We start from the raw sequence: 25,998 nt of genomic DNA on the forward strand, positions 1-25,998 counted from the left end.
TCTTCGGCAGCTGCACAAAAGTAAAATTTTTTTTTTTTTCTGCACGCATAAATGTATGGAAGACTAATGCGGCCATGACAATAACAACAAAACAACACAGATATTTATACAAGACTAAATTTTTAAAACGAAAAACAAAATTTTTACAACGTAAAACAATTTTTTTAAACGAAAAACCACATTTTTTAAAACGAAAAAAACAAATTTGTTTTTTGGTTTAATTTTTTCTTCTATATAAATCTGTGTTTTTTTTTGCCATGGCCGCATTAGTCTTCCGTATAAATGTACTACAAGTGGGGTATCATTATTCTACCACAATAAAATTCCCAAATTGTAATTTAATTATTATTAAACCTAAAACATGATTTAGCTGCACAAATAAATATAAATTAGAGGACAACTTGTTAATTAACAAGTTGTTAATTAACAATTTAAATTAGGTACGAAAATGAAGAAGGTTATGAAACCTTATGTGAAGTCTAACATTTTAGAAATATTCCTATTACAGGAGTCAGTTGTTTAATACAAAAAACCAAAAAATATGGACACTTTTGCATAATAAAATATATCTTTCTAATTCTTTCTCGCTGCTTGAAAATACCTCGGAAAATAGGGAGATCATTTCTCTGACCATAAATTCTTGCCCTGAAACAATGCGATCATTTTTCATGACAGTTTCGACATTTTCACTTGGTCGCCATGGCTGCATGCAGCAGTCAATATGATCGTCGTGGAAATAATGTGTAATAAATGTAAAATGGCGATTTAGGTTTTGGTCAACTTAAAATTTTATAATAAATACGTTGAAAATCCTTTAATCACTGCAGACCATGATTTTGTGACAGCATATTAAACTGGCTAACAGAATTCCTTTGATATACAAAATTCCAGTATATACAGCAGTAAAATAAGAAACTTTCCTTGTATTGTTTTTTTGTTAGATTTTTGCTGAATTGTTGACCAGGACGGAAGGTATACAATAATTTTGGTTAATAACGACTGTTCATAAATGTTATGCCTCTCTGTACTGTCCTCCAATATCATGCTTCGAAGCATTCGTACTGACAGTATGAACAGTTCCTAACCTAGATCTGATTCTAATGCTAATACCACTCTATACTGTCCTCTCATATCATGCTTCAAAGCACTCGTACTGACAGTATGAACAGTTCCTTAACCTTTATCTGATTCTTAATGCTATTACCACTCTATACTGTCCTCTCATATCATCCTTCAAAGCACTCGTACTGACAGTACAAACAGTTCCGATCCTTTATCTGATAGAAACATAATATTCACACTGCTCATACTGACACAATGAGTGATCTGAAGCGGGACATAAGAGTATGGTATAAAAACAAAAAAAATTGTCCCAACTGGGGTGTTCTGTCACCTCATTTCACTGAAACTGGCAAACTCCCTTCATCACAAGTATAGCTTGGTTATACATTTTCTCCTTCTCATCTTCCTCTTCCTGTGAGAGTGGTTTTATTCATACATCAAACAAGGATATTGTAGTTTCAATAAGCCTAGGTTTCTCAGTCCCTTCACACCATACAGATGTAGAGTCTCCAGGCTGTATAAATCAAGAGAAAACCGCATTAGAAACACGACGACTGGACAGCTGTGAGCTACAAACCATTGAGAAGTGCAGCGTCCTGCAACCCTTTAATGCCTCGCCCCATTTGGCCGACACAATCGATCATCCACATAATAATAATAATAACCATAATACTAAGTAATATTTATATAGCGCATAAACAGCAGAGCTGCTCAAAGCACTTTACAAATGTAAAACCTAAAAATAAATAGTAACAAAAACCAAAATATTAAATATATAGAACCAATAAGGCAAAAAATGTAAAAGCAACAATATAAAAAACACTTGTATTAAACGATACTAAAAAAAATGCAAGAGTCCAAAACAAATTCAGAAGTAAATAGTAAAATAGATTAAATGGCAGTCAATGTTTAAATATAAATATGTATGAGAAACTATAGTACAGTAAGACAATTATTGTAAAAGCCTAAAACAGATAGTAATAAACACCCTACACATGTCCCCTCCCCCACACCCATCCCCCTCACCACCCTCAAATTTGTCGTAACGATGGAATATGGTTGCTGATGTAATGTGGCTCAAATAAGCTTGGTAATACATTACTCCTGCTTGGGGGATTATCCTTAGTTGAAAAGTCGTATCTGGAAGTCGCCATTTTGTAAATCTGTGATGTCATAGTTATCACTCGAATATGGAACCTTTTACTTTTCTCTCGTTTTTCATTTCATATTTTTAAAGGAAAATGGTAAACAGTGTTGAAACTGGAATCAAAGCCATAGTAATAACGTCACCTAAAAAAAGCTTCAATATTCAAGATTCGGCATTCGCAAATCCCATCTCCGTTAGGGAAAAGAAATATTGTGAGAAATAACGAACAAAACATTAAAAATGATCGAAGCACCGTGGAGTGTTCGCTCAGTGGTTAACGCCTGTGCCTTACAATCATAAGGTCCCCGGTTCGAGTCACTCCAAGATTAATGTATGTCGTCCAGTTACAGAGTTGTTGACAATTGACAATTCATAATCAAGGACGTAAAATATGAATGTAAGAGACTGACTTCGGTCTGCTTGCGGCTTTGATAAGCCAATGAGGCTTCTTCGCGAGTTCCTGCTTGCAGGAGGATCTAAAATACATACATACATACATACATAACATGTGGCTCACAATTATGTCGTATCTAGACCTCACCTTCTACAATGCTTGAGGAGTTTCACGATGCTGGCCTCAGTGATGTCCTTGCAACAGTTCAGCTTCAAGTCTCGCAGGTTCTGAGAGCAGTAACTGGCCAGGGTGCTGATGCTGTTATTTAAAATATCAATTATAATAATAATATCATAATCAGCAGTTATTTTTACCACACTTTAAGCGACCACAAATGTGGGAGAAACCTACAAGGGCTTATGGATAACAACTCACATGTTGGGTGGCTTCCAATTCAACATTTTAACTCAACTTTTGAATCTTTTCAATTTCAAAAGTCATTTCAGATGGGAATACCGCAGATTGCTCTTGGATGAAAAAACCCACCTTACTATGACCCGGCCGGGTATCGAACCCCGAACCTCCCGCATTGCTAAGCCTCATTTGCTACAAATGCCACCGCCTTTATCCACTCGGCCACACCACCGATTACATATAAGATTAATTAAAGATAAGTGTTTACAAAAACAAAAACAAGTGGTACTAGGATACCACCATGACTGATAGCAACGTTTACACCCTACAACATGTCGAAAAAGAATCTAAAATTCAAAGAAGTTTAAAAGAACTCGTTTCTACCTTTTGCGGTCAATAGACGTAGAGCTGAGGTTGAATGCCTCTAGTCTAGTGCAACACATGGCCACGGAATGGACTCCCTCATTAGTGATCTTCTTACAGCCTGAAACATCCAGGGATCTGGAATTTAACAAGAAAACATATGAAATAATCATACAAAATATATCAGGACAAAATTTCTAAAGATCTTTATCTTTTTTTCTGGTTGTCTGTCTGACATCCAGGTCTTACGTTAAGGTTGTCCGAACAGCAAACTTGAAGGTTCCAAAAGTGTGGCACGTTACCACAGAAATGACCAATTTATGTACACACTATAGGAGAGATGTGTAGGTTTGGTGAATAGAACAGCAGCTTTGGGCCAGTCTGATGTATTTGGACGTTAAAATAAATAAGGCACAATACCAAGGAATGACCAATATACGTATATATGTATATATATACACTATAGGAGAGATGTGTAGGTTTGGTGAATAGAACAGCAGCTTTGGGCCAGTCTGATGTATTTGGACGTTAAAATAAATAAGGCACAATACCAAGGAATGACCAATATACGTATATATGTATATATGTATATATATACACTATAGGAGAGATGTGTAGGTTTGGTGAATAGAACAGCAGCCTTAGGCCAGTCTGATGTATTTGGACGTTAAAATAAATAAGGCACAATACCAAGGAATGACCAATATACGTATATATGTATATATATACACTATAGGAGAGATGTGTAGGTTTGGTGAATAGAACAGATGTATTGTCTCCTGATGTATTGTCTCCTGAGGTATAAACTGGATACAAAAAAAATTGTTCAGTATCCAAAATAATTCCTTGGTGTTTTTTTTTTGTGTCTTTTAGGATGGTGATGTCTTGCTGCATTGGGAGGAAATCTTGGGTAGGACTAGACTAAAATTATTTATCCTTCTACTGTGAAATTTACCTACAGGGGATTGAAGCCTTAGGTAGCTGTCTAGACCTAGTACGAATCAGCACAGAGAGGCTGTGGATGCAATGCCTTCGCACCATTCAACCTCATGGGCTCAACATTCAGGAAGGACATGACTAACTTTTCTTCTGTTCCCCCACCTTCTCCCCTTGTTCCCCCCCCCCCCATTACTCCTCTTCTCATAGCTCTCTTCCACCCTTTCTTCTCCACACCTTTCTGTCTTTGTCCTTCTCCAGTTTATTCCCTACCCCCTTCCCTTAATCCTCTCTTTGTCCCTCCACTGTTTATCTCCTACCCTCTACTCTTCCCCTGTTGGTTTCTTTCTTTCTTCTCCATCCCTTGTCTACTAATCCCCTTACATCTATCTCACAGGCTCTCTAGTGGATAAGCAGTTTGCTAACAGTTTTATTTTATTTTTATTGTGAAATTTACCTGATAGTTTTCAGGTTAGCTGCAATGTCTACCATAGACACATTGGATATGAAGGTACAGTTTGCCATTACTAACGTCTCCAATCTCTTGCAACACTTGGCAATCCTTCGGACGCAGTCGTCTCGCATCTGAAATTTTAAAGAGTAAAAACTAACCGATCGTTTTTATTCTTTCTTCAGTATGAGACAAATGACTTAATACTCTCCCGTATTATTGGAAGTCAGAGACAAACGTCTGGGAGCCTCAGTTAGAATCCGTAAAAGATTTGGTAAAAGTGAATGTTTAAGTGCCTCAAATTGTTATTATTATTATTTTACCAAATTTCCATAGCGCTCTTTTCATGCTTAAGCATGTTCAAAAGCGCTTTACAATAACAACAAAATGACAAAACCCTTCAAATATGAATATGAAGAATAAAATTGACACAGCCTAAATATTAATATGAAATATATATATATATATAAACAAAGGAATAATTTTAAAAATAATATAGATTTACAGTGAAATTCCTAAAAAGAAAAAAGTGAGTTTTAAGTAAATTTAAGTAACAAAATGACAAAAAATCCCTTAAAATATGAATACGAAAAATAAAATGGACGCAGCTTGAAAATTAATTAAAAAATTAACACTTTTGTAAGGCTATAGCCTTGTTGTTCAACAAATTGTCAAATTCCCTTTAAGATTACAAATCTATGGTAAAGGTATGTTGCAAATACATCCATGGGGTAAGTTATTGTCATATTATAGGTTTCTCTTTATAACAAGTTGTTATCATTATTGTTATAAATTAAATTTCTGACTGTTTTTACGTCTTTCCGTGATAGTGGAATGCTTCACGAGTGGATGAGAGGATGAAGTGAGAGACTGTGATGTCATCAACTCACCGCCTCTCATGAGATGAAATTGACACGTTCAAATTCTTCTCACGTAGAGTCAAAGGAATAAAGATAAAGTCTGAAAAATACCTGTTTACATCCTCGGACATCCAGATGCCTCAGGGCTTTCAGTTTTGGTATAACTTCGAACAAACTTTCGAATGTGACCTGTGTAAGAGACAGAACAGATACAAACCTAGGTGTAATTCAGGAAGAATAGAGCTTAAGCTGAAGGGGCTGGTGAGTGATTAAGTAAATAGTGCCATGAGCTTGGGGGAAAATGAAGGGCCAGGATGGGGGGGCATTGTGGTCAAGTGGTTAAGGCAGTGGACTTGTGATCTAAGGATTACAGGTTCGAGCCCTGGCCATATCATTACGTTGTGTCCTTGGGCAAGGCACTTTATCTCCATTGCCTCTCTTCACCCAGGTGTACAAATGGGGACTTGCGAGGTAACTTGTAAATACAGTTGCATGCGCCGGTTTGTGGCTGCACCCTATGGGAAGTCCCCCGGGGGACACATGGTTGTGGTGCACTGTGGTGCCCCAGGAGAGATTGATTGAATTGTGCACACTTTGGTGTGTAGGTGTGACAAGTTACCAATGACCAAGGCTAAGTTGTCAAAGCGCTACGATCTCGATGTAGCAGCGCTATATAAGTGTCTAATATGTATGATGGGCCAGTGACGGGTCGCTCGACATGCGACAGGGCATGGAGGGGTAAAGGGATGCCCGAAATTGAAGGCCATGGAATATTTTTAGTTTTCAAATTTTGTGTACCAGTTTTGAAGGCTCTTAAATCTGTCTCTCTATAAAATAAGAAAATTGGTTTTGTTCCTGTGCAAAACCAACTATACATCTTTGCACTTGAATAGTAAATTGCACAGCATTTTGCGATGGGATATCGGATAAAATATTCCCTGAAAAGGATGGAGAAAAGTCGAGAAGAGAGACTAGTATGATTGTATGAAAGGAATATGTGTCAAAGAAAGATAGTGTGGAATGTAGAAAGGACCGAAACATCAGGCCCTCTTACTTTCACAGTCATAAATATATGTTAGAACCATTGAACATAAGTATTGGATTAAATGACATTTTGTCAGAACATTCCATTTTGCCATTTCCACTTTTCATCTTACCTAAAAAATCATCAATTTACCCACATTTGTGATCAAAGACAATTTCAGTGATATCAATTAACATTTTTCCAGCGGAACTAGCAGAGAATTTTTTCCCAATTTCACGAAAGCTGTGTGTTCTTCTGTTACAGCCTTTGATAGAATATCTGAGAGGTATATGTTAACTAGAGTGCCAGATCTAGGCTTACCTTGTAACACTGACCAATGTTCAAGCTGTGCAGATTCTTGCAGACATCTCCGATCTTTGTCAAGGTCAAAGGTGAAAGGTCGATACAACCGAAAACCTCAAATTCATTTAAACTACAACAAATGAACAAAAAAATGGGAAAGAGTTGGATACGATAATGAAGATAAGAACAGAAAAAAAAGAAAAAGTGAAAACAGGCATGTGCATAGGAATATTTGAGCGCTGGGCGGATTTGTGCGGTAGTGTGATCCAAGTCCTGGGGACGGGTCACAGGGTGGGGGAGAGGGGTGTTCCCTCCCCTTTGGAATTTTTTTGTTCAAATGAAGTATGCTTAGATCTTGTTCCCATTCTAGAGCAAACTTCTGTGCCAAAGTGATCACTCATATTTTGGTGATGGTAAAATGCGTTAATTTAATCATCAAGAAAAAGTGACAGACGGGGATGTTTAAAATACTGCTTGTGCTGGGCGGCATTCGGAACTGAAGGGGTGCAGCCGCCTGGCGTGAGCACATCCCTGGGAAAATCTGCAGTAATAATAAGAAAAACTCTCGATTGCAATGGCAAGTCAAAGCAAAATTTCATATATCTATTCAATAAATATCTGCAGGTATACTGTCCCTTTGAAGGAAGAAAAAAAAGTCTTTGCCTTTTTATACTTTTAAATATTATTTCCAGTTATTCCCAAACATCGAGGAGCGTTAGCTAACATCGATCAATAAGACACACTGGTAACACAGTAGCGGTAGAGAAAAAAATACTGTTAATAGCTTGAGCATTTTGTGACCAGTATATGACTATTAAAACAACAATTGCAGGCTACATACTGTAGTTCACATGTCCTCATTATATGAGTCCTGACAACGTGTACTCAACACTTAGAATAGGAATTTCAAATCTGTCGTTGTTAATGATGCTGATGTTGATGAATGCAAAAATGAAAGCAACTTGATTTAATATGCAATCAACACCAGAGAAATTGAAAGTTTAATAGTTTTATTGTGAAATGAAACATAAGTTTTGAAGCTTACCTTGAGCCATGTCTTTCGACCAGTGACCTTAAGCCGGTATCTGTAACACCCTGACATCCGTTCAGACACACCGAAGATAATCTGAGAAAGAAGAGAGGTGACTGAACAATCTTGAAGATTACGATATGGGTTTACGATATGATTAAGACAGATTACGATTGGGATATTGGTTATGATATGGGTTTTAGATTTTTTTAGAATTTTTTTTTTTTTTTAGATTTTTTTAAACTTTTTATAGATAGATTTTTTTTAGATTTTATATATATTTTTTATTGATTGATATAGAGTTATATAGATAAAGATTTATATAGATTTTAGATTTTATAGATTTTTATAGACTTTAGATTTTATTAGATTACGATATGGGTTTAACAGGGAGAGTGTCGTGGTGAAATGGCTCAGGCAAAGGAGGTGGGATATAAGGATTGCGGGTGCTAGTCCTGGCCAGATGATTCAGTCGTGTCCTTGGACAAGGCACTTTCATCTCCTCCCTTGCCCCTCTCTCTTTACCCAAAGTGTATCTATAGATGATAACCTGCGAGGTAACCTTGTGAATAAAGTTGCCTGCGCAGTTTACATGGCCGCACCCTACGGGAAGTCCCTCTGCAGGAACGCATTGATGTGGCGCACGGTAGTGCCCTGGGAAAGCAGCCGTTTGAAGTGTGTACACTTTGGTGTGTAAGGTGTGACCGGTTACCAATAACCGGCGGTTAACAGTTGCAAAGTCCGGTGGGGAGGCCTTGCCCTGATACAGGACCAATAAATGTTAAAAAGTTCTAAACTTTTAAGACTATTTATCATTTTAGTAGACATCTTCTTTTTTCTAGCAAAACTTTAAGAAACTCTGCAATAACCCCTACTTTTAGCTTGTTCCCTTTCTCTAAAAGCAGTTCTCCATTTTGAAAGATATAAATTATGGTTTTGATGCACATTGTCAGTAGGCTATCAGGCTGCTCAATATGTAATGTCATAGTGCCACAGAGATGGTAAACTGTCTAATCTTTCAAATAAGGCCGTCTGTTAGAAGCTTCTCTTCAACTTTTCATTTCCTATGGTCAAATTCAAGCTTGGGATTTTCGAGGCTTTATTAAAGAGTATTTTTTTGTACAATTGCAAACTGTGGGGCACGACGAAGGATCTTGATTGCAAAACTGACACTTTTCAAAGGAGACTACTTTGTAACACTTCTCAACATTAGATGGACCAATTACAATTGGTTATCAAACGATGAGCTCTACAATGAATTTACCCAAACACCCTGGTCATCCATAGTCGCACATAGAAGATTGGGATTTTTCGGTCATGTAGCAAGACTCCAGGAGGACGCTCCAGCAAAGGTTGCTTTTAGAGAAGCATTGAGACATACTGCTAAACCAGTAGGAAGGCCTGTGACTACATTGCTTGGAAAAGTAAAGTCGCAATTCAAGGACACTAATATTAACAATTTCGAGGAAGCAATAAACCTTGCGCAAGATCGTGATACGTGGTGGAGGTTAATCACTGAGAATGTCGGATAGACTCAACTTACTACTACTACTCCTACTATGGTCAAAATTGAACCTGTCGTCAGTACTGTAAAACACACAACAATGGTGAAATTCAAAACGGAGCTCGAGATATGACAAGCGTTACCTGTTTGCTCCACCAGTGACCGCGTTCAGCCCGTTATCAGTGACGTTACACCAGCTGGCATCGATGGATGAGAGGTTGTAACATCTGGACGCATGAAGGAGGACCGAGTCGCCAGAAAACATCTCCCCGGTACAACCGCTGAAATTCAATTCCTGACGATTTAATAGAAGAGTCTTTTTATTACGGAGAATTGAAAAAGAGTGACCTCGCCATACAGTACTAACAGAAGTTTCGGAGCGGCGGCCTCGTAAATTATCGATTCATCTGGCGACCAATCGGGTGCAAACTTACAGAACCTAAAAATTATTTCATGACTTTGGGTGAAGACGGACACACATTTATCCAGTACACACTTTGACCAATATTACCACAATGTCACATGATTTCAAAAAAATGTGTTGAACACTCCACAACACAGAGAGACACCTCAGGATCTGTGGCAAATCCTTGGCAAGACATTCAATCATGGGCTGCTGTTCACCCCCCCTGCATCCCCACCCCCGCAAGTGCTACTTATAATACATGTATGTAGCTGAATTAAACACAATGGACCCTGTATGGGTCGAAGTAGTAATACGGTGGTATACGGTTAAATCGCTCTAGTGAGGGCATTACTGTTCTTAAAGGACAGCAGTGATGACAGTCCCGCATCCCCACGCCCGCAAGAGCTAAGTATGATACATGTGGGCTGAATTAAACACAATGGACTATGTATGGGTTGAAGTAGTAGTATGATGGTATACAGTTAATTCACTCTAGTAAGGGCATTACTGTTCTTAAAGGATAGCGGTGATGCCAGTCTCACTGGTTTTGCTCATTGGTCTAGTTCTATCCTTCAACTACGTGATTTCTTCGATGGTTTGAACAGATTCCTCCAGAAATAGAGAGAATTATACTTGCAAAGCACGGGGATTCAAACTGCTGGAAGCCTTCGGGAATGTCTTGAAGTTTACTGTATAATTCTGCTACATGGGTTGAATAATCCACGACAGTGTCTCCCAAAGACGAAAACCGATGTTTCTTCCTTTCACTGTGCCAATCAATTTAGCCGTCTTCGTCAAGGCTTAAGGTTAAGCCAGCGATCTAACAAGTGGGTTTACGATTTGACCGAGGAACATGGCAACTACAGTGTCTATCAGCACCGCTACATGCTGTATGTACATGACAGGTATATATTTGTCCATTAGCCATGGTTTGTAAATGATCGTTATTTATTATTATAAGCGTATCGCATGGCGGAAGAATACTTGCATTGCAAGTTAGCTGAACACTGAAAGCTGAGATAAACGGTGTGAGCTGGGTGATAGGGTTACATAGTAGACGGACATGCAGCTCAACTGGAGTGCAATAGGATGTGAGTCATCACTCAGTTAACCAAGTGGGAAAAAAACCTTTCCTTTGGCGGGAACAACGCGTTTAGGAAAATAACTTATAACTAATGGCCAATTTCGCGGCATGTATCACACGGTGCGAAAATTTAGGGCTAATTACGCGTAGTAACCGTACACTTTGGAACCAACGTACCCACAGACCGTCAGCTTAAATATATATATGCTATACAGACCCAAATTTACAACGATATAGGTACTTATAGCAGAGAGCTCTACCGATCTGGAGTTAATCCACGCAGGTCCTGAAGGGGACATGCAAAGTTACCGTACACTTTGGAACCAACGTACCCACAGACCGTCAGCTTAAATATATATGCTATACAGGCCCAAATTTACAACGATAAAGATCTTTATTGCTCAGAGAGCTCTACCGAGCTGGAGTGAATCCACGCAGGTCCTAAAGGGGACACACGAAGTTACCGTACACTTTGGAACCAACGTTCCCACAGACCGTCAGCTTAAATATGTGTGCTATACAGGCCCAAATTTACAACGATATTAGTCTTTATAGCTCAGAGAGCTCTACCGAGCTGGAGGGAATCCATGCAGGTCCTGAAGGGGACAGCCAAGTTACCATACACTTTGGAACCAATGTACCCAACAGACCGTCAGCTTAAATATATATGCTAACAGGCCCAAATTTGGTTAACGCCGGTGCCTAGTGGTTAACGCTGGTGCCTTTCAATCATAAGGTCCAGAGTTTGAGTCACTCCAAGGTTGATGTATGTCGTCCAGTTACAGAGTTGTTGACAATTAACAATTCATAATCATGGACGTTAAATATGAATGTAAGAGACTGACTTCGGTCAGCTTGCGGCTTTAATAAGCCAATGAGGCTTCTTCGCAAGTTCCTGCTTGCAGGAGGATCTAATATATACATACAAATTTACAACGATAAAGTTCTTTATAGCTCAGAGAGCTCAACCGACCTGGAGTGAATCCACGCAGGTCCTAAAGAGGTTCCGTAAGCCGTTCTCTGTGACCGTTTTGCCCTGACACTGCGAGAAGATGACCCTCGAGGGATGCTTGAGCCCGATCTGGGTCAGATAGAAATCAGTCAGCATCTTCTTCTCCAGGCGTATGACTTTCCCTAGAAATTAAAAAGGAGGGGGAAGAGAAAAGGGGGAACGACTAATAAAAATATGACCGTCACATTTTTTAGGCCTTCGAGAAGCAACATGGCATCTAGTTGAAAAATACACCGACTGGTCATATCATCAACATTAAGACAAACTGGATGATATAGATTTGAGATTTAAGTAAAATAAATGATAGAAAATATATATATATATATATATATAAATGAAAAATCGTAATATATATATGTCTAAAACTTGATACACCAGGTTCTGTATAAAAAAGCACAAATATGATAACAGTCTTTCCATATGGGAAAATTTAAGGGGGAGGGTGGGTGGGAAGGGGGGAGGGCTGAAAACCTTTCGATGGATGGGAATATCAAGAAGGAAAGGTTGGGGTAGTGCAAAGGCACCAGGTAACTATTCTTGACTATAATATAGAAATATCACACAATGTTAACAAAAATTAAGATCATTGTGGATGTACAAGATTATCATTATGATATATATACATTTCTAAGCTTCTCTGTGAGGTGATAACTACATTTTTGCACCCCTCCCCCCCACCTACACCCCCTCCAGCACCCTTTTCCAAACTCTGAACATGCACATCCCTCAGGTGGCATACTCTTATTAGAGTCTATATCCATCCGCTCTATTGTTCTCCTTCAGGAAAAGTGCCAAAAAGCAGCAGGAGAACATCTTTTTTGACCTGTTATCAATCATGATCTAGTTTTTTTGTGGCCTGCATGTTGAAGAGCATGAATGTAAGCACATGTGGTTAGAAAATTGGGTCAATTGAGGCAAGTTTAGACCCCTTTAGGCCTCCCAGGAGCAGTGTAGGAAAATTGTTTACTACTGAGTGAAGAGGTTTGTTTACAAGTGACGAAAACTTCCGGCTCGGATAGCGAAAAATCTGTGCGGTCATGGTACGGAAAATTGATGGTGCCATGAAAGGCCAACTTGTCAGCTATCCGGTGATGGGTAGCGTTTAGCTAGTGAGAACTTCTATCTAGACTTAGAGACCACATTACTTTTGTGATTTTTGTGTGAAAGTCAATGGGGCTTTCAATGGGCGTATGCTACCCTCGAATACCACCACCAGCAAAAAAATAATGAAGCCAAGAAAATGAAAAAAGAAAAAGAACAAAGATCAATATTTTCAATAAACTTACAAAGTGATTCATCCATGGCGACCCTATAGAACCCCTGACAGGTCAGAGAGCAAGCGAGGAGGTCGGACGGTTTGAGATGGGAGAAGATGGTGAGCAGGATCTCATCCGGCAGAAGCTGCCAGATGGAGAGAGTACGCTGCTCTCGAGGACTCTGCGTCGGAAATAGGAGATTTGAATCATCATCCGTTATAATTTATCTCTTCTTGGAAAAGATGAAAATGGCATCAGTGATGATCCGCAATGATAAATAAGTTCAACCTCTGGCTAGGGCAGCTATGATATGTGTTGTATACAATACATAAAGTACAAAATATGCCAAATACTGTATATATATATACAGATCTGATAAAACGACGAGAAAAATAGAAACCTTTAAAGAACCTGGATTATTTCCGAATAACTGGAGAACCTGCGGCTATGACTGTGGCCTGGTTGATGGTCATTACTTATAGGGCCATTCCACACCAAGTGGTCCCAACATGGCAAAATTAGAACGGGTTATAAGTTCTCTCTTTGTGTATGATGTAAAGTAAGTAGGTTAGACTTTCATAAACGATTAAAGTTTTCTTCTTCTGATTTCTCAATCTTGGGTTATAGCAATGAGTATCCATCCCAAACTGTAGGCACATTTATGGTGCATTATCAAATAATAATTGAAAGTAGAAAAAATCCTTAAATGAAAGGAAAGTCCAAGCTTTCTTTTAATGTGGCAGTTAAATGCAGTCTGCTAATTTATATAATAACACAATTTAACAAATTTCCTTTATTACTGGTAACACAGATTATGTTAAAAATGCCACACTCTGGCTGTGACTTACGTGACAAAAATAGAAGGGAATGTTTTCCTCCAATAATATATAGTGTGTGAGAGCAAAGTGAGCTACAGTTGTAAAGGTAGCTATAAAGGTTGATCTGTAATACCACCACTTTTGATCAATGTAACAAGCTTTAACAAATTTAGGGACTCCGGAAGTGTGTGACTTACGTGACGTCACGTAAGTCACAAAGGGAAGTGTAACTTACGTGACAAGTTCATTCTCAACACATTCACATAGTTTTGATGTCTTCTATACTATAACAGGTTTATAACACCTTCCTATTTATCAAAGATACCTTCTCAGTTCTAAAATGCAGGAACAACATTTATAATGTGAAGTAAACTTGAAAGGTTACAAACAAGTAAGTGAATTGCAAAAAATGGCTCAAACAGCTCAAACTTAGAACAATATTACTTGTTACCTTTAAGTCTCATGACGTGTTTGCCAAATTTAAACTTCAAATTTTCCAGCTAACTGCACTGAAAGCTCAGTGAAAAATGACACCCTTCTATGCAGTTTACATATCAATATTCATGATTTTTTATTTTATATGTTGATAAACAACAGATTTCTTAACGAGTCCATAGATTTTACAAAATTCAATCAAAATGTGCAAACCCGGCCGACAGATCATGCGCCAATTAAATCTCTCTGTTTTGTATACAACGGTTATGCCTAGGACTACTTTCACTTTCGTGGCTCTCCTGTGTTAGATTCGTTCTTTTGAATAGTATCTTTCTGTCGGTCTTACTGATGTAGCTTGCAAAATTGTATCATTTCCTTCCATTGCAATGAATAAACAGGTATTTTCAAGAGTTTCCTCCGTTAATTGGGTAAAAAAAGTGGACGATATGATTATAAGTAAAGTAGGTTACATTTGTGTAATGAACGTGCTGATATGGGCGGTTGCAGTGATTTTACAGTAAATCGTTCGCGCCATACGGGCAACAGAAAATAAATTTCTTTTGTTTGACTGCGACAGTTTTTCTCCATTAAACCCCCCTGGTCAGAGTGCATTTAGAAGTTAAGAAACATTGAATTTGCTTCGGATTTTTGTTTTCCGAATTTCAGCAACAAACACATATTGAGACTTTAAGTTCTTAAAATGTGAATTGCAGTCTACCCCTGAACTGCACAAGGTGCTTCAGGGGGTAAAATTTGTTTTAATAATGTTTTCGGGCTAGTAGGAGATTTTATCTACCATAAGAGGCCATTTCCACGTTGTGGTGGTAGCAGGCACCATATTTGTAACCTCTCCTGGGTACAGTACATCATCATATTTTACAACAACCCAGTCATCTACCTTAATATGAGAGGTCAGAGAGCTATGGAAGTACAGTACAACATACTGTAACTGACATTAGTGGATCTCCTTCAGTATCTAATGCGGTTTTCCACATACACATCTTGCCACCTTCTGCCTTTACCACATGGATTTATATGGATTAATTATTTAAATCCAAATTCCCAAAAGTGACTAAAATGTTACCAAAAAGCTTTAAATTATAACCAAAAATGTAGAAATGCAAATACAGTAGAAGCATTCTGTATTAACTAGTCTAGAAAAACTTGTTTACTCCTAAATAAGAAACTATTTAGCTACTGTAGCACTTAAACTAAGAAATTTCGCAAAACTAGACTATAGGACTTTTTATGTACAAGTGAACTTCTAGATTCTATTTTTATGTGGAATAGGCCCCTCCCCTTCCCCCAATCTCAATATAATGAACTTGTAAACATGTCATTAGCCTGTGTTACTTTGTATCTTTGGAAACTGTGAGAAGAAACTGAGCAGTTTCACACGTGTGACTTACGTGACAATTTTTTGTGACTTACGTGACATCGCTAATTTGCATACGAATACCGGTATAAAACGCATATCAATTAAATTTTACCTTGAAGTTATTCTTCAATGTGTCCTTTTCAGATATAATAGGCAACTTAGCACATTTCTCTCAATACTTCACAGGATTTATTGATTTCCTTCAAAAAGTTGAAATTCTTCATTTCTCTGCGTGACTTACGTGACACAAGTTGAGGGCGCTATAATTCGCAATGGGAAAGCATTAACGTTTTGCAGTGGTGACAGAATTTATTGTGGGTATTCAAAGTTCAGGAATGATAGGCATATGACTTAACTCTAGACTTTCACTGAACTGGAGATTGAAAACAAGTGTCAAATGTCTCTGTGATTTGTGACTTACGTGACGTGGAATGGCCCTATAGATAGATAGATATATGTAGATATATATATATATATATATATATATATAAATATATATATATATATATATATATATATATATATATATCAAATTATATATCAAATTATATATACATAAATGCTACATTGTACAACTATTTCACATTTAATACTTCATAATTCAAGTATCAAACCTGAGAAAAATAACAAAAAAATAACATAAGAATAACCCCAGGTTATGTCGCATTCGAGACATCCATGTTTTAGAAAAGATGATGACCAGTGTAATCATGTAATAAATGAAACATTAATAAAATATCATATCATTTTTTCTTTTTTTAAAGCCTAACCTAAGGGACGGCTACTGTCTATACTCACATCTGATATCAGCTGAAGGGTAAGAGGTCCAGTAGTGGAACTTCTGTTGACACTGCCATCTGAAAAGAGTTCAGAAATATTCAATATACATTTGAACATTCAATGATCAGATACCACAACATGATTCATCTCATTTTTGTGAACAAGGCTTAGAATATGACAATTTTGGGGTATATGTGTGAAAACACATTTCATTTTTCACTTCATGTAATTTATTTCTTTCTTCACAATATAAATACAGAGAAGTTAACTAAGTGGCAAAACATATCAACAACAGGAAAATTGTAAAAAGGAAGCACTCCAAAAAAACCAGAGGGCTATATATATATATTTAGGTCAGTGAATTGGAGCAGAGAAGTGAGGGCCAATGGGATGCAAGTTACTGGTAGATATAGAAATTCCTACCTAAATTAGTGCATAACAAAAAGATTTAAAAAAAATGTAACAAATGCATGCGAGTGAAAAGCATGCTAAAAACTGTGTCCCACCATGTACTGTACATTGTTGCAAACAAAACTTATGCTTGTGGCGGCTGTGATTCTTATGGCCAAACACATTTCCCAAGGCGGGAGGAAGGTGGGAGATGTGGTTCAAGTTTAGGTGAAAACAGATCTACACCTTGATAATGGCATACTATTCCAGCACACACACACAATCATACCACATGCTGAAGTATGCTATTACAGTGTTAAAAACAAATTGCGGGGAGCAATTCCCTCCCTGCAGGCACAAAATTATAATCAGTAATTTGTAAAAGTTGAGGGCCTGGCATTAATGTCCTTTAAAGTCCGTGCAGGATCTTTCTTCAAAATAAAATAAAACTGTTAGCAAACTGCTTATCCACTAGAGAGCCTGTGTAGGAGAATGTGTAAAAGTAAGTTGGCATGACGTTTTGATTCTAGCAGGATCTTCTTCAATGGCTAAAAAAAAAAATTTAAAAATTTATTTTTTTATTTTGTTAGCCTTTGAAGATCCTGCTAGGATCGAAACGTCGGGTCAACTTACTTTAACACATGATCTTTTTTCACAGGCTAACTGAAATAAATAGATAGAAATAAAAAAAATAAAAAGCAAAAAATATATTAATAACATTCATACTACAACATTCACCATGAAAGACCTAAGGTACTTCACTCACCGAACATCATCGATGACCTCACTTGGAAAAAGTCTCCACCTGCGTCTGGCTCTTTGGACTTTTTTTCCGACACAGCCGACTTGGGTCTCAACCTTTGACCTTTCATTGCATCCTCCTTTGACCCTCCTCCTCCTCCTCTGGTGATCTTCGCTGATGCTGGCCTTACCCTCCTGTCCATTTTCCTCTCCGGACTGAAACGTCTAGGGTTCGTTCTGGATGGACGGCTGGGAATTAAACTGGAAGACAGAGGCCAACGGGATTTGTACTGACTGGTGGAGCCAGTCTGGACCTTTGAAGGTACGTCCCGCACTTCCCGAGACTTCGTACGTCGACCGTTCTTTAACAGACCTGTGGCTTTCGAATCTCTACGTTCACTCTCGGATTGTCTTTCGGAAGGAACACAATCTTGAGGTTCAACATTTCCATTACTATTATGAGTAGTAGCAAATCCTGGACGGAATGCAGAATTCCGAGATCCGTTTCCGTCAGGGCTACCAACTGTACTGACACCATTGGGAATCCTCCCACCATTCTCAGTCACAGAGACGTCCTCCTGGCTGGCAGGATTAAAATCCGATATTTTTCTCATCAACACGCTTTCGTCGTCATCGTCCATGCCGTTCTCATTTTCTCTTACTACAGCACTGTCCAACCGAAACCCTTCATGACTATTCATACTTTCGTCTAACATCCAATCAGACGACACCTCCGTGATGAAAGCGTCTCCATTCCTCTCCTCTGATTGGTCGATAGCGCTAAGATTCAACCTCAAGCTCGGCTGGTCCGTATCACCTTCCCGCTCTGCGTTCATTTCCCAGGGACTCTCTTCCAGGCTTTCCTGTCTCTTTCCCCATTGGTGATGTCTTTCGACACCCCTCTTATGTTCCTCCGGTGTCCTGGGTCTCCTAGAGCTTCTAGAATGATGTCCGCCAATCTCTTCCCGTCTCTCTTGATGGCTTGAGGAGTTAAAATCCACATGTGTAAGCCCGTCACCATTTTCACCTGCACCTGTTATGTTGCCACTGTCAGTACCTGAGCCGTTAAGAAGCCGAGAGGTATTGACAGCGTACCGCCCGGGATCACTTCCGACTCGATCCGTTCCATCGCATTTCTCCACGGATGACACATGGGCCAACGTAACATGATCCTCCTGCTGAATACCAACACCGTTTAATAAAAGGTCTGAATGACCATTCACTAGGTAACCATCGACATGTCCTTTCGAGCCATCGAGTGTCTCTTCGCCACTGGAATTTTCGGGTACAAATGTTCCACCGGACTCATCTGGCTCTGACCTATCGGAATGGTGGGTTTCCACAAATCGAACGACTTTGAGAGGCGAGTGTGCCCTGTCCATAGGCCTGTGGGTCTCAAAACCGAGGTGACGCTCGAAATTCTCTACGTCCCTTACCCTTCCCCGGTCTCCTTCTAGATCGGAATCACCGACTCTGACTTCCTCTAGAGTTAAGCTAACATCATTTTGTAAAAGTCCTTTTGTCATAAAATAACCCATCTGATCTAACCGCTCGTAGGATGCAGCTGCGATCTGAACGTCGGTATCGGGACCGACCCGCTTCAGTATCTCGCCTTCGAGACCGGATGAAGATGGATAAAGTGGTTTATAATCTCCATGATTTTTACTTGCACTTCCTGCTCCTAGTCCGAGATAACTGAAGCCTTCCAAATCTGTAGATTGCATCACACCGATTTTATTTTCCACATTCCCTTTTTCAAACGACCGGCTATGATTGTTTTCGTCATCGACGACGACAGGATCTTCAAGATATCCTGGTCCTTCTTGCATCCCATGTTCTTTTACACCAGTGTCATGACCTCTCCTGGGATGCTCAACCTTCTTACTACTCACCCCAGCATTCTGCTCAGGTCTATCACCGTCCGATTCGGCTTCGTTTTTGTTCAGTATCCGTTTCGTGAGTCTCCTGATGTAGTCCTTCAGTATATCATCCCCTTGCTTTGCCGCTGCACACAACGCTCCCAGATTGAAGTCGTCCTTTTCCTCATCGGAACCGTCTCTACCTTCATCTCCGGGTGATACTGAAACATCCCCGTTCTCGACCGTCGAGGTTCCCTGTCTTTCGTCAATCTTTTCTGTATCGAGTTCCCGTCCTTTCTTTAAGTCGAAACCAGTTTGTAAGACATCATCTGCTACATCTTTCGGAACATCTGCCCGTGTCGCAGTCCAAGCAATGTCGACGTTGACGCGTCCGTTCTGGTTTACTCTGTCGCTCTCCCGGGCATCGATGCTACTCATCTCGCTTGCCTCTTCCCACCGCCTCTTCATCAGTTCGTTCTCATTTATATCCACATTTCCTGATATCCGGCTCGTTTGCTCCACTTTTTCAGGTCTGTTAATCTGTTCAACCACAAATTCTGAACCATCCTCGGACAATCTCATCTCTTCCTGTTCAAGTTGCTCGTCTTCCTCCCACACTTCACCAATTCTCACCTCTCCTTCCAGATCGCCGACATAATCTTTGCCGCTTCCGAGAATCCCGGCCACACTTCCAAACTTATCAAAGCCTTCTCTGAGCTCCTCGTGAAGCTGTGATTTCACCCTTCTGACTTGTCGCATCTCATTTAGCATGCTGTCGACACCGAAAGCGTTGTGCTCGGTCGCCGCCATTCTTGCATCCTCGTAAGAATCCTGCGGCCCGACATCCCTACCCCGGGGATAGTCGTACCGCCTTTCCAGTTTGTAAACTTCGTACAGGTCATCCCGACTGACCACGGCGGGCTGTCGTTCCTTAGTTCCCATCCGGTAATGCCCATGATGGGAGTGAATGACCGTAGGAACCGACACTGGCTGTAAGAATTCACACACCGGCCTGCTTCTGTCCACCTCCGATCTGTCGGTAGCGGACGGTCCATATTTTCGAAAATCATCTTCAAATACGTCTCTAGAGACCACGGTGTTTTCTTCCTGTTCCTGGACAGATTCTGTCAGGTCATAGGTATTCCGCAGTGCGTTTCTCTGCTGCCTAGCGACCCGTGGGTTGCGACCGCCGACGGCATCGTGACCGAGTCTGACTTTCGGCCTGGCTCCTGGTCCCATCTCAAAGTTGTTTAGGTACGTCAGTTGTCGATTTCCTTTGCCCGCCAGGGAGGACTTACGGCTGCCGTTAGCGATGCCGATCCTGCTCGGCGAAGATGGTGCTCTCCTGTTGGGATTCTCTACCTCAGTAGGATTTCTAACTCTGTTATCTACGTCATGCGCATATGTAGAACTCTGTGTTGCCTTTCGGCCATAATTTGTATCCGTTTGGTTTGATTGCACGGATAAACTTGCCAAATTGGCATCGAGACCTTTCCAAGAATTTTGTAAAAAAGGATACGGCTTTCCACTCTCCTGGCTCTTGCTCCTCGTCTGAGACTTCTTATTTTTTTCTTTCCGTCCCGATTTTTTAGGGCTGCCTGGTCTTCCGACATCTTTCGGCAGGGATGTTTTGTAAATGCCGCCGGTCTCTAAAGTGGGAATGACCGCTGGCTGCGACGGCCGGTGACTATTCCCTGCGGTGAGATGGACGCTAGGATCTCTCTGGAAGGATATTTTGCTATTAATCAGAGATGGTTCAGTCAAGTCATTTCCACGATGAGCTTGTTGCTGACCAGGTGAGACGGCTGGTGCCTCTGCCGGGCTGTACTTGTCAAAATAGGCCAATCGCTTCTCCCTCAGCTCCCGCCTATTCTTCGTTCTGTCAGTTTCCATCGGGTAGTTCCAACGATATGGAGCGTCTTAGAAAACTGCAAAAAGGAACGGAAGAACGGGATGCAATATCAATTTAATCCCGTAGATTATAGTTGGTTTACTTCTAATATTCGCTCCTAATGCTGATAATTTTTTGGGGTATTGAAGAAGTGTATGATGTTTGTGTCTGTACATGTATACATATGAACTGAAGTTATAAAATGTATACACATTGGTCATTATGAAGTTTGCCTACAAGTTTGGTATTTTCAGAAACTTATCGTCTATCAGACATCTTCAGAGGTAACCAAGGGCGTAGGAACCGGGGGGGGCTGGGGGGGCGCCAGCCCCCCCAGTGAAAAATGTGGAGGGGCGGAAGTATCATTCCGCCCCCCCGCTTCGCAAGTCAGAAAACCCCTTTTTCATTTCCAAATGAGACAAAAAATCTCATTTGGAGCACCAAATTGCATCTAAGGCCTGGTGAAAATACAAAATTAAGTTTACAAAATGGAGTGGGTGTTGAAGTGTGCTATATTGCACCAAATTGCATCTGAGGCTATCTGGAAATGCAAAAAAAATCCAAAGGGGGAGGGGGACACCCCCTCCCCTTAGACCCCTCCCCCAGGCCGGCCATCAGTCTTCAGCCCCCCCACTCAAAAGTAACTTCCTACGCCACTGGAGGTAACAGTGCAGGTTCCCCACATAACACAGTTTAGTTTTTAATTGAAACATTTTTGCACATGGCCTGGCTGAACTGTTGTCATTAAACTCTTTGCGGAAAGAACTTTCAGAATGACGTGCAAACTATCTAAAGGACAAAGTAATTAAAAAAATGTTATTACCATTTGTCAACTGGTGCTTCCTATTAAAAAAACTCATTTACAATATTGCATAGATGTACAGTATCAAAGTGAAACTTGATTATAAGTACTTTAAGCATTTTCAGAGACAGTTTTGTTTATTTCTTTTTTTATAATTATCTTGCAGTTATTTTTACGACGCCGAAGCGACCACAAAAATATGGGGAGAAGCCCGCGAGGGTTTATGGATTACAACTTACACGTCGGGTGGCTTCCAATTCAACATTTCAACTCACATTTGGAATCTTTTCAATTAAGGAAGTTATTTCTGATGGGAAAACCATAGATTGCTCATGGATGAAAAACCCACCATACTATGACCCGGCCAGGTATCGAACATAGAACCTCCTGATTGCTAAGCCTCATTGCTTCAAATGCCACTGCCTTTATCCACTCTGCCACAGCATTGGTAAACAGTTGTAGCCCCGTTTTTTCTTTGTTTTTCTATCTAAACCAAGCCTTTGCGTGTCAATTATGAACCCTTTACTATATAGTCAAGGCTTCATAATTGACGCACCCCCGTAATTGACGCACCTTCAAATATTACTAGCAACGATACAGCAGGCCACCTAAACTTTTTGCAGTCAAGCAGAATTACATATTTCATGAGTTTGAATCCATTTCTGCTATTTGCTGACCAAATTGTGGTATTTTTTAAGCTTTTAACACCCTCCCCCCAGTTTTGCATGTTTTTTGGGCATTTGGAAATCTTACATTCTAAAAATAACCAACATTACCTTAATATGATAACACTACTCTCTGGGACCTGACCTGTCTGAGCTTAGAGGCTCAGAGCATAGCAAACAGTATCTAAAGTCAATGAATGTATACTAAGGCCTACACTACAGTTAACTTATCGACGAATGTGTCAATTTAGGGGTATGAAAGAACTTGACACGTCAGACATTTTGTGGTCAAATTCTGCTCAATTGTTCGGTGCATAAGCACAGAACCTAAAATATTTTGAGATCATAAAATTTCTGAGGAACTACAGTACATATATGAAAAACACATGCAGTTGAGTGATTTGGAGATTCCCTTGATAGACACCTTTGATCAAATCCTTAAGTGCGTCAATTATGAGCCCACCATGCTACAACTAGGCTATATGTAAAACATGACACAGGAATTAAGGGGCCATGAAAATTTACCATACATCACCATATGATGTACATACTATGGCCTAGTGTTAAAAGGGACTGGATTAGACATATTGCTGACTGAGTTTAATTTCTAACGTTGTGAAGTATTGTACAATAAACAAACCTTAATGTTGTCCAAGGCTATTCTATCTTGTTACTTTGTAGGCCTAGCCTAGGCCTATACAGAATCAACTACTGTATCAATGAAGAATATGCTATCACTGTATCAGTGCATAACTGCAGTAGGCTAGGCATCAAAATAGGCCTAGCCCTATTTATATTTTGCCATAAAAGTTTTCAATTATGAAAAATCACTAAGCCTAGAAGCCTGCACAAAAAAGGGTATGATGATTACATAGTAGGCCTACGGACGGGCTTCGCCAAAGCCTTGTGCTATGCTCCAGTCCTACGACTAAGACTACGAGTCCTAGCCTGCAATTTAGTGTCCATTTACATCATTATGTAGGCTCTGTTGGTTAACGTAGTATCCTCATTTGCACCAAAGGCAGTCTACCTTCGAAGCGCAATCTGTCTTTCATTACTACCACTACGAATTCAAAAGTCTGCAGATCCCATTCAAATTCGTAGTTATACGGAATTTGGAAAACCCGTTGTCAGGAAACTTCGTGTATGTTAGTGACAGACATCCATGTTATAATGGATCAACTATAAATGAAACACTTTAATCAATTAAAGTTGAGAAGAAAACAAAAATATCGTTTTAATGGATATGATGTTTGCAGTCCAAAAAACCTTTTCTTTACAAAACTCTGGACGGCCTGAATAGTACATAAAGTTCTGTTACTTTATTTTTATGGCAAAGTGTTTAATGTATTTTCGTCATAGAAATTGATGGTTGTCTGCTACTTCACATGATATCGTATGTAATATAGTTAAGCGTCAACAGTCTAGGATATTTACCAGTCGTTCCTGTAAATGACATGCCGGTGTGGCAGTAATGAGTGTCCGTGCGTCTCACAAACATTCACTACTAGGATATAGTGTCCGCCTTGCGTGAATAGTGTCTTACCGACACTCGTGGGACGCCCGGACACCATTCCTTGCCACACCGGCTCCTATAAACTGGTTTTAACCCATCACTTTGTGTAAATTTGCTTAATTTTTGAATGGAGAAAGGCACACCGTGAAACCACTTAATATCAGTTTCGTTTGAGACATTCGACACAGTCCCACATATAGGTACTTGAGTGGATAATTCACTGGGTATGTTACACTGTTGGAAACTGTGAGGGTCCGTTCTAACATTTTAAGCCAACGGATCACAATTGTACTGACCAGTCGTGCCGTTTTTTGCATTAATAATTGAGTGCCAACGTGCCCATATGCCATTGTTCTATGTCTTCTCTAATAGGCCAAATCATTTTGGGAGGGATATTTTATATTTTTATTTTCCAGCTGAGAAACAGATTAAATGCCCAAAGTACTGCATGTAGCTTTCACTCAAATATAGGCTATAAAGCCAGGTGTAACTATTGACAGAGGGATACGACCTGCTTTGTCGTAAAGTTATGCATATCACCCATTCCAGTCTGAAATGATATATAGCCTTGTACAGGGGCGTATCTAGGATTTTCTAACCCGGGGGGCGCGACAACTGGTTGGCGCGCAGCGTACAAGAACATTTCTGGTTTTGATAACCCCCCCTCCCCCCCAGATCACCGGAATTGGTACTTCTCGGGCTTGAATATGGCCATCCAGATGTACACTTTTGCCTGAGAACCAAGTATTTCCCAATAGTTTTTTTCCATCCATACTCCTTTTTGAAGATTGTCTCACGGAAAAGAAACCCGGAAATGTGTGTTATTTATTTCACCAGGGTAACCCAGTTTTAAACCTACGTTAAGTTTAAACGAAAGGAAAGTGTGTATATGCGTGATCAATGAGATTATTATTGACTGGCAGGTAAACAGAAGGGCGCAAACGACCTCACGCATGATTTTGGAAATAAATTTAAAAAAAGGTAACGATTTTGGACAAATTTGAAGAAAAAAAATCATAAGGTTGTTCCCCTTTGAAGAGGGGAGGTGAGGGGGAGGTGAGGGGAGGTGAGGGGGTGAGGGGAGGGGAGGGGAGGGGAGGGGAGGTGAGGGGAGGTGAGGGGAGGTGAGAGGAGGTGAGGGGAGGTGAGGGGAGGGGAGGTGAGGGGAGGTGAGGGCCTTACAAATGATCAAATTTGGCCCAAAAAATAACACTTCTCAAATTTCAGTTGGGACGCATATTTCGGTTTCCCGTAGCTTATTAGCTGCTTTTCTTGAAGTTTAAAGTGGCATTGTATGGAATTTTAGGCCCTTAAAATATTCAAATCATGTTCGAAATTTCGTCATAATAAATAGTCCATTTTTGCAACAATGGGAAGGATGAGATTATTATTGACTGGCAGGTAATCAGAAGGGCGCCAACGATCCCACGCATGATTTTTGAATGAAATAAAAAAGTCACAATTTCAGCCAAACTTGAGAAAAATCAAATGGGTATGTTAGGACGTATATTTCGGATTCCCGTGGCTTATAAGCTAC

The 25,998-nt window shown here is 39.8% G+C and overlaps 1 protein-coding gene across 3 annotated transcripts; it reads right to left on the reverse strand.

Moving 5' to 3' along the window:
- Positions 1 to 94: 94 nt before the first annotated feature.
- LOC139982179 (uncharacterized) lies at positions 95 to 24,414 on the reverse strand. 3 transcript variants are annotated; one of them, XM_071994767.1, is made up of 13 exons: positions 23,976 to 24,414; positions 17,754 to 21,515; positions 16,616 to 16,674; positions 13,217 to 13,367; positions 11,892 to 12,052; positions 9,572 to 9,723; positions 7,940 to 8,020; positions 6,913 to 7,024; positions 5,679 to 5,756; positions 4,714 to 4,841; positions 3,342 to 3,458; positions 2,751 to 2,861; positions 95 to 1,576 (listed from the first exon to the last, which is right to left on the reverse strand). In XM_071994767.1, exons 2-13 carry the CDS (start codon positions 21,478 to 21,480, stop codon positions 1,489 to 1,491), a joined length of 4,965 nt encoding a protein of 1,654 aa, XP_071850868.1. In that variant the 5' UTR covers positions 21,481 to 21,515; positions 23,976 to 24,414; the 3' UTR covers positions 95 to 1,488. The 3 variants fall into 3 exon arrangements, with proteins under 3 accessions (XP_071850868.1, XP_071850867.1, XP_071850866.1); XM_071994766.1 differs by having other exon boundaries at positions 23,817 to 24,414; XM_071994765.1 differs by having other exon boundaries at positions 23,916 to 24,413.
- Between the last annotated feature and the right edge of the window lie 1,584 nt (positions 24,415 to 25,998).

The sequence above is a fragment of the Apostichopus japonicus genome, chromosome 16, assembly GCF_037975245.1.
Source record: "Apostichopus japonicus isolate 1M-3 chromosome 16, ASM3797524v1, whole genome shotgun sequence".
NCBI classification, from domain to species: Eukaryota; Metazoa; Echinodermata; class Holothuroidea; order Aspidochirotida; family Stichopodidae; genus Apostichopus; species Apostichopus japonicus.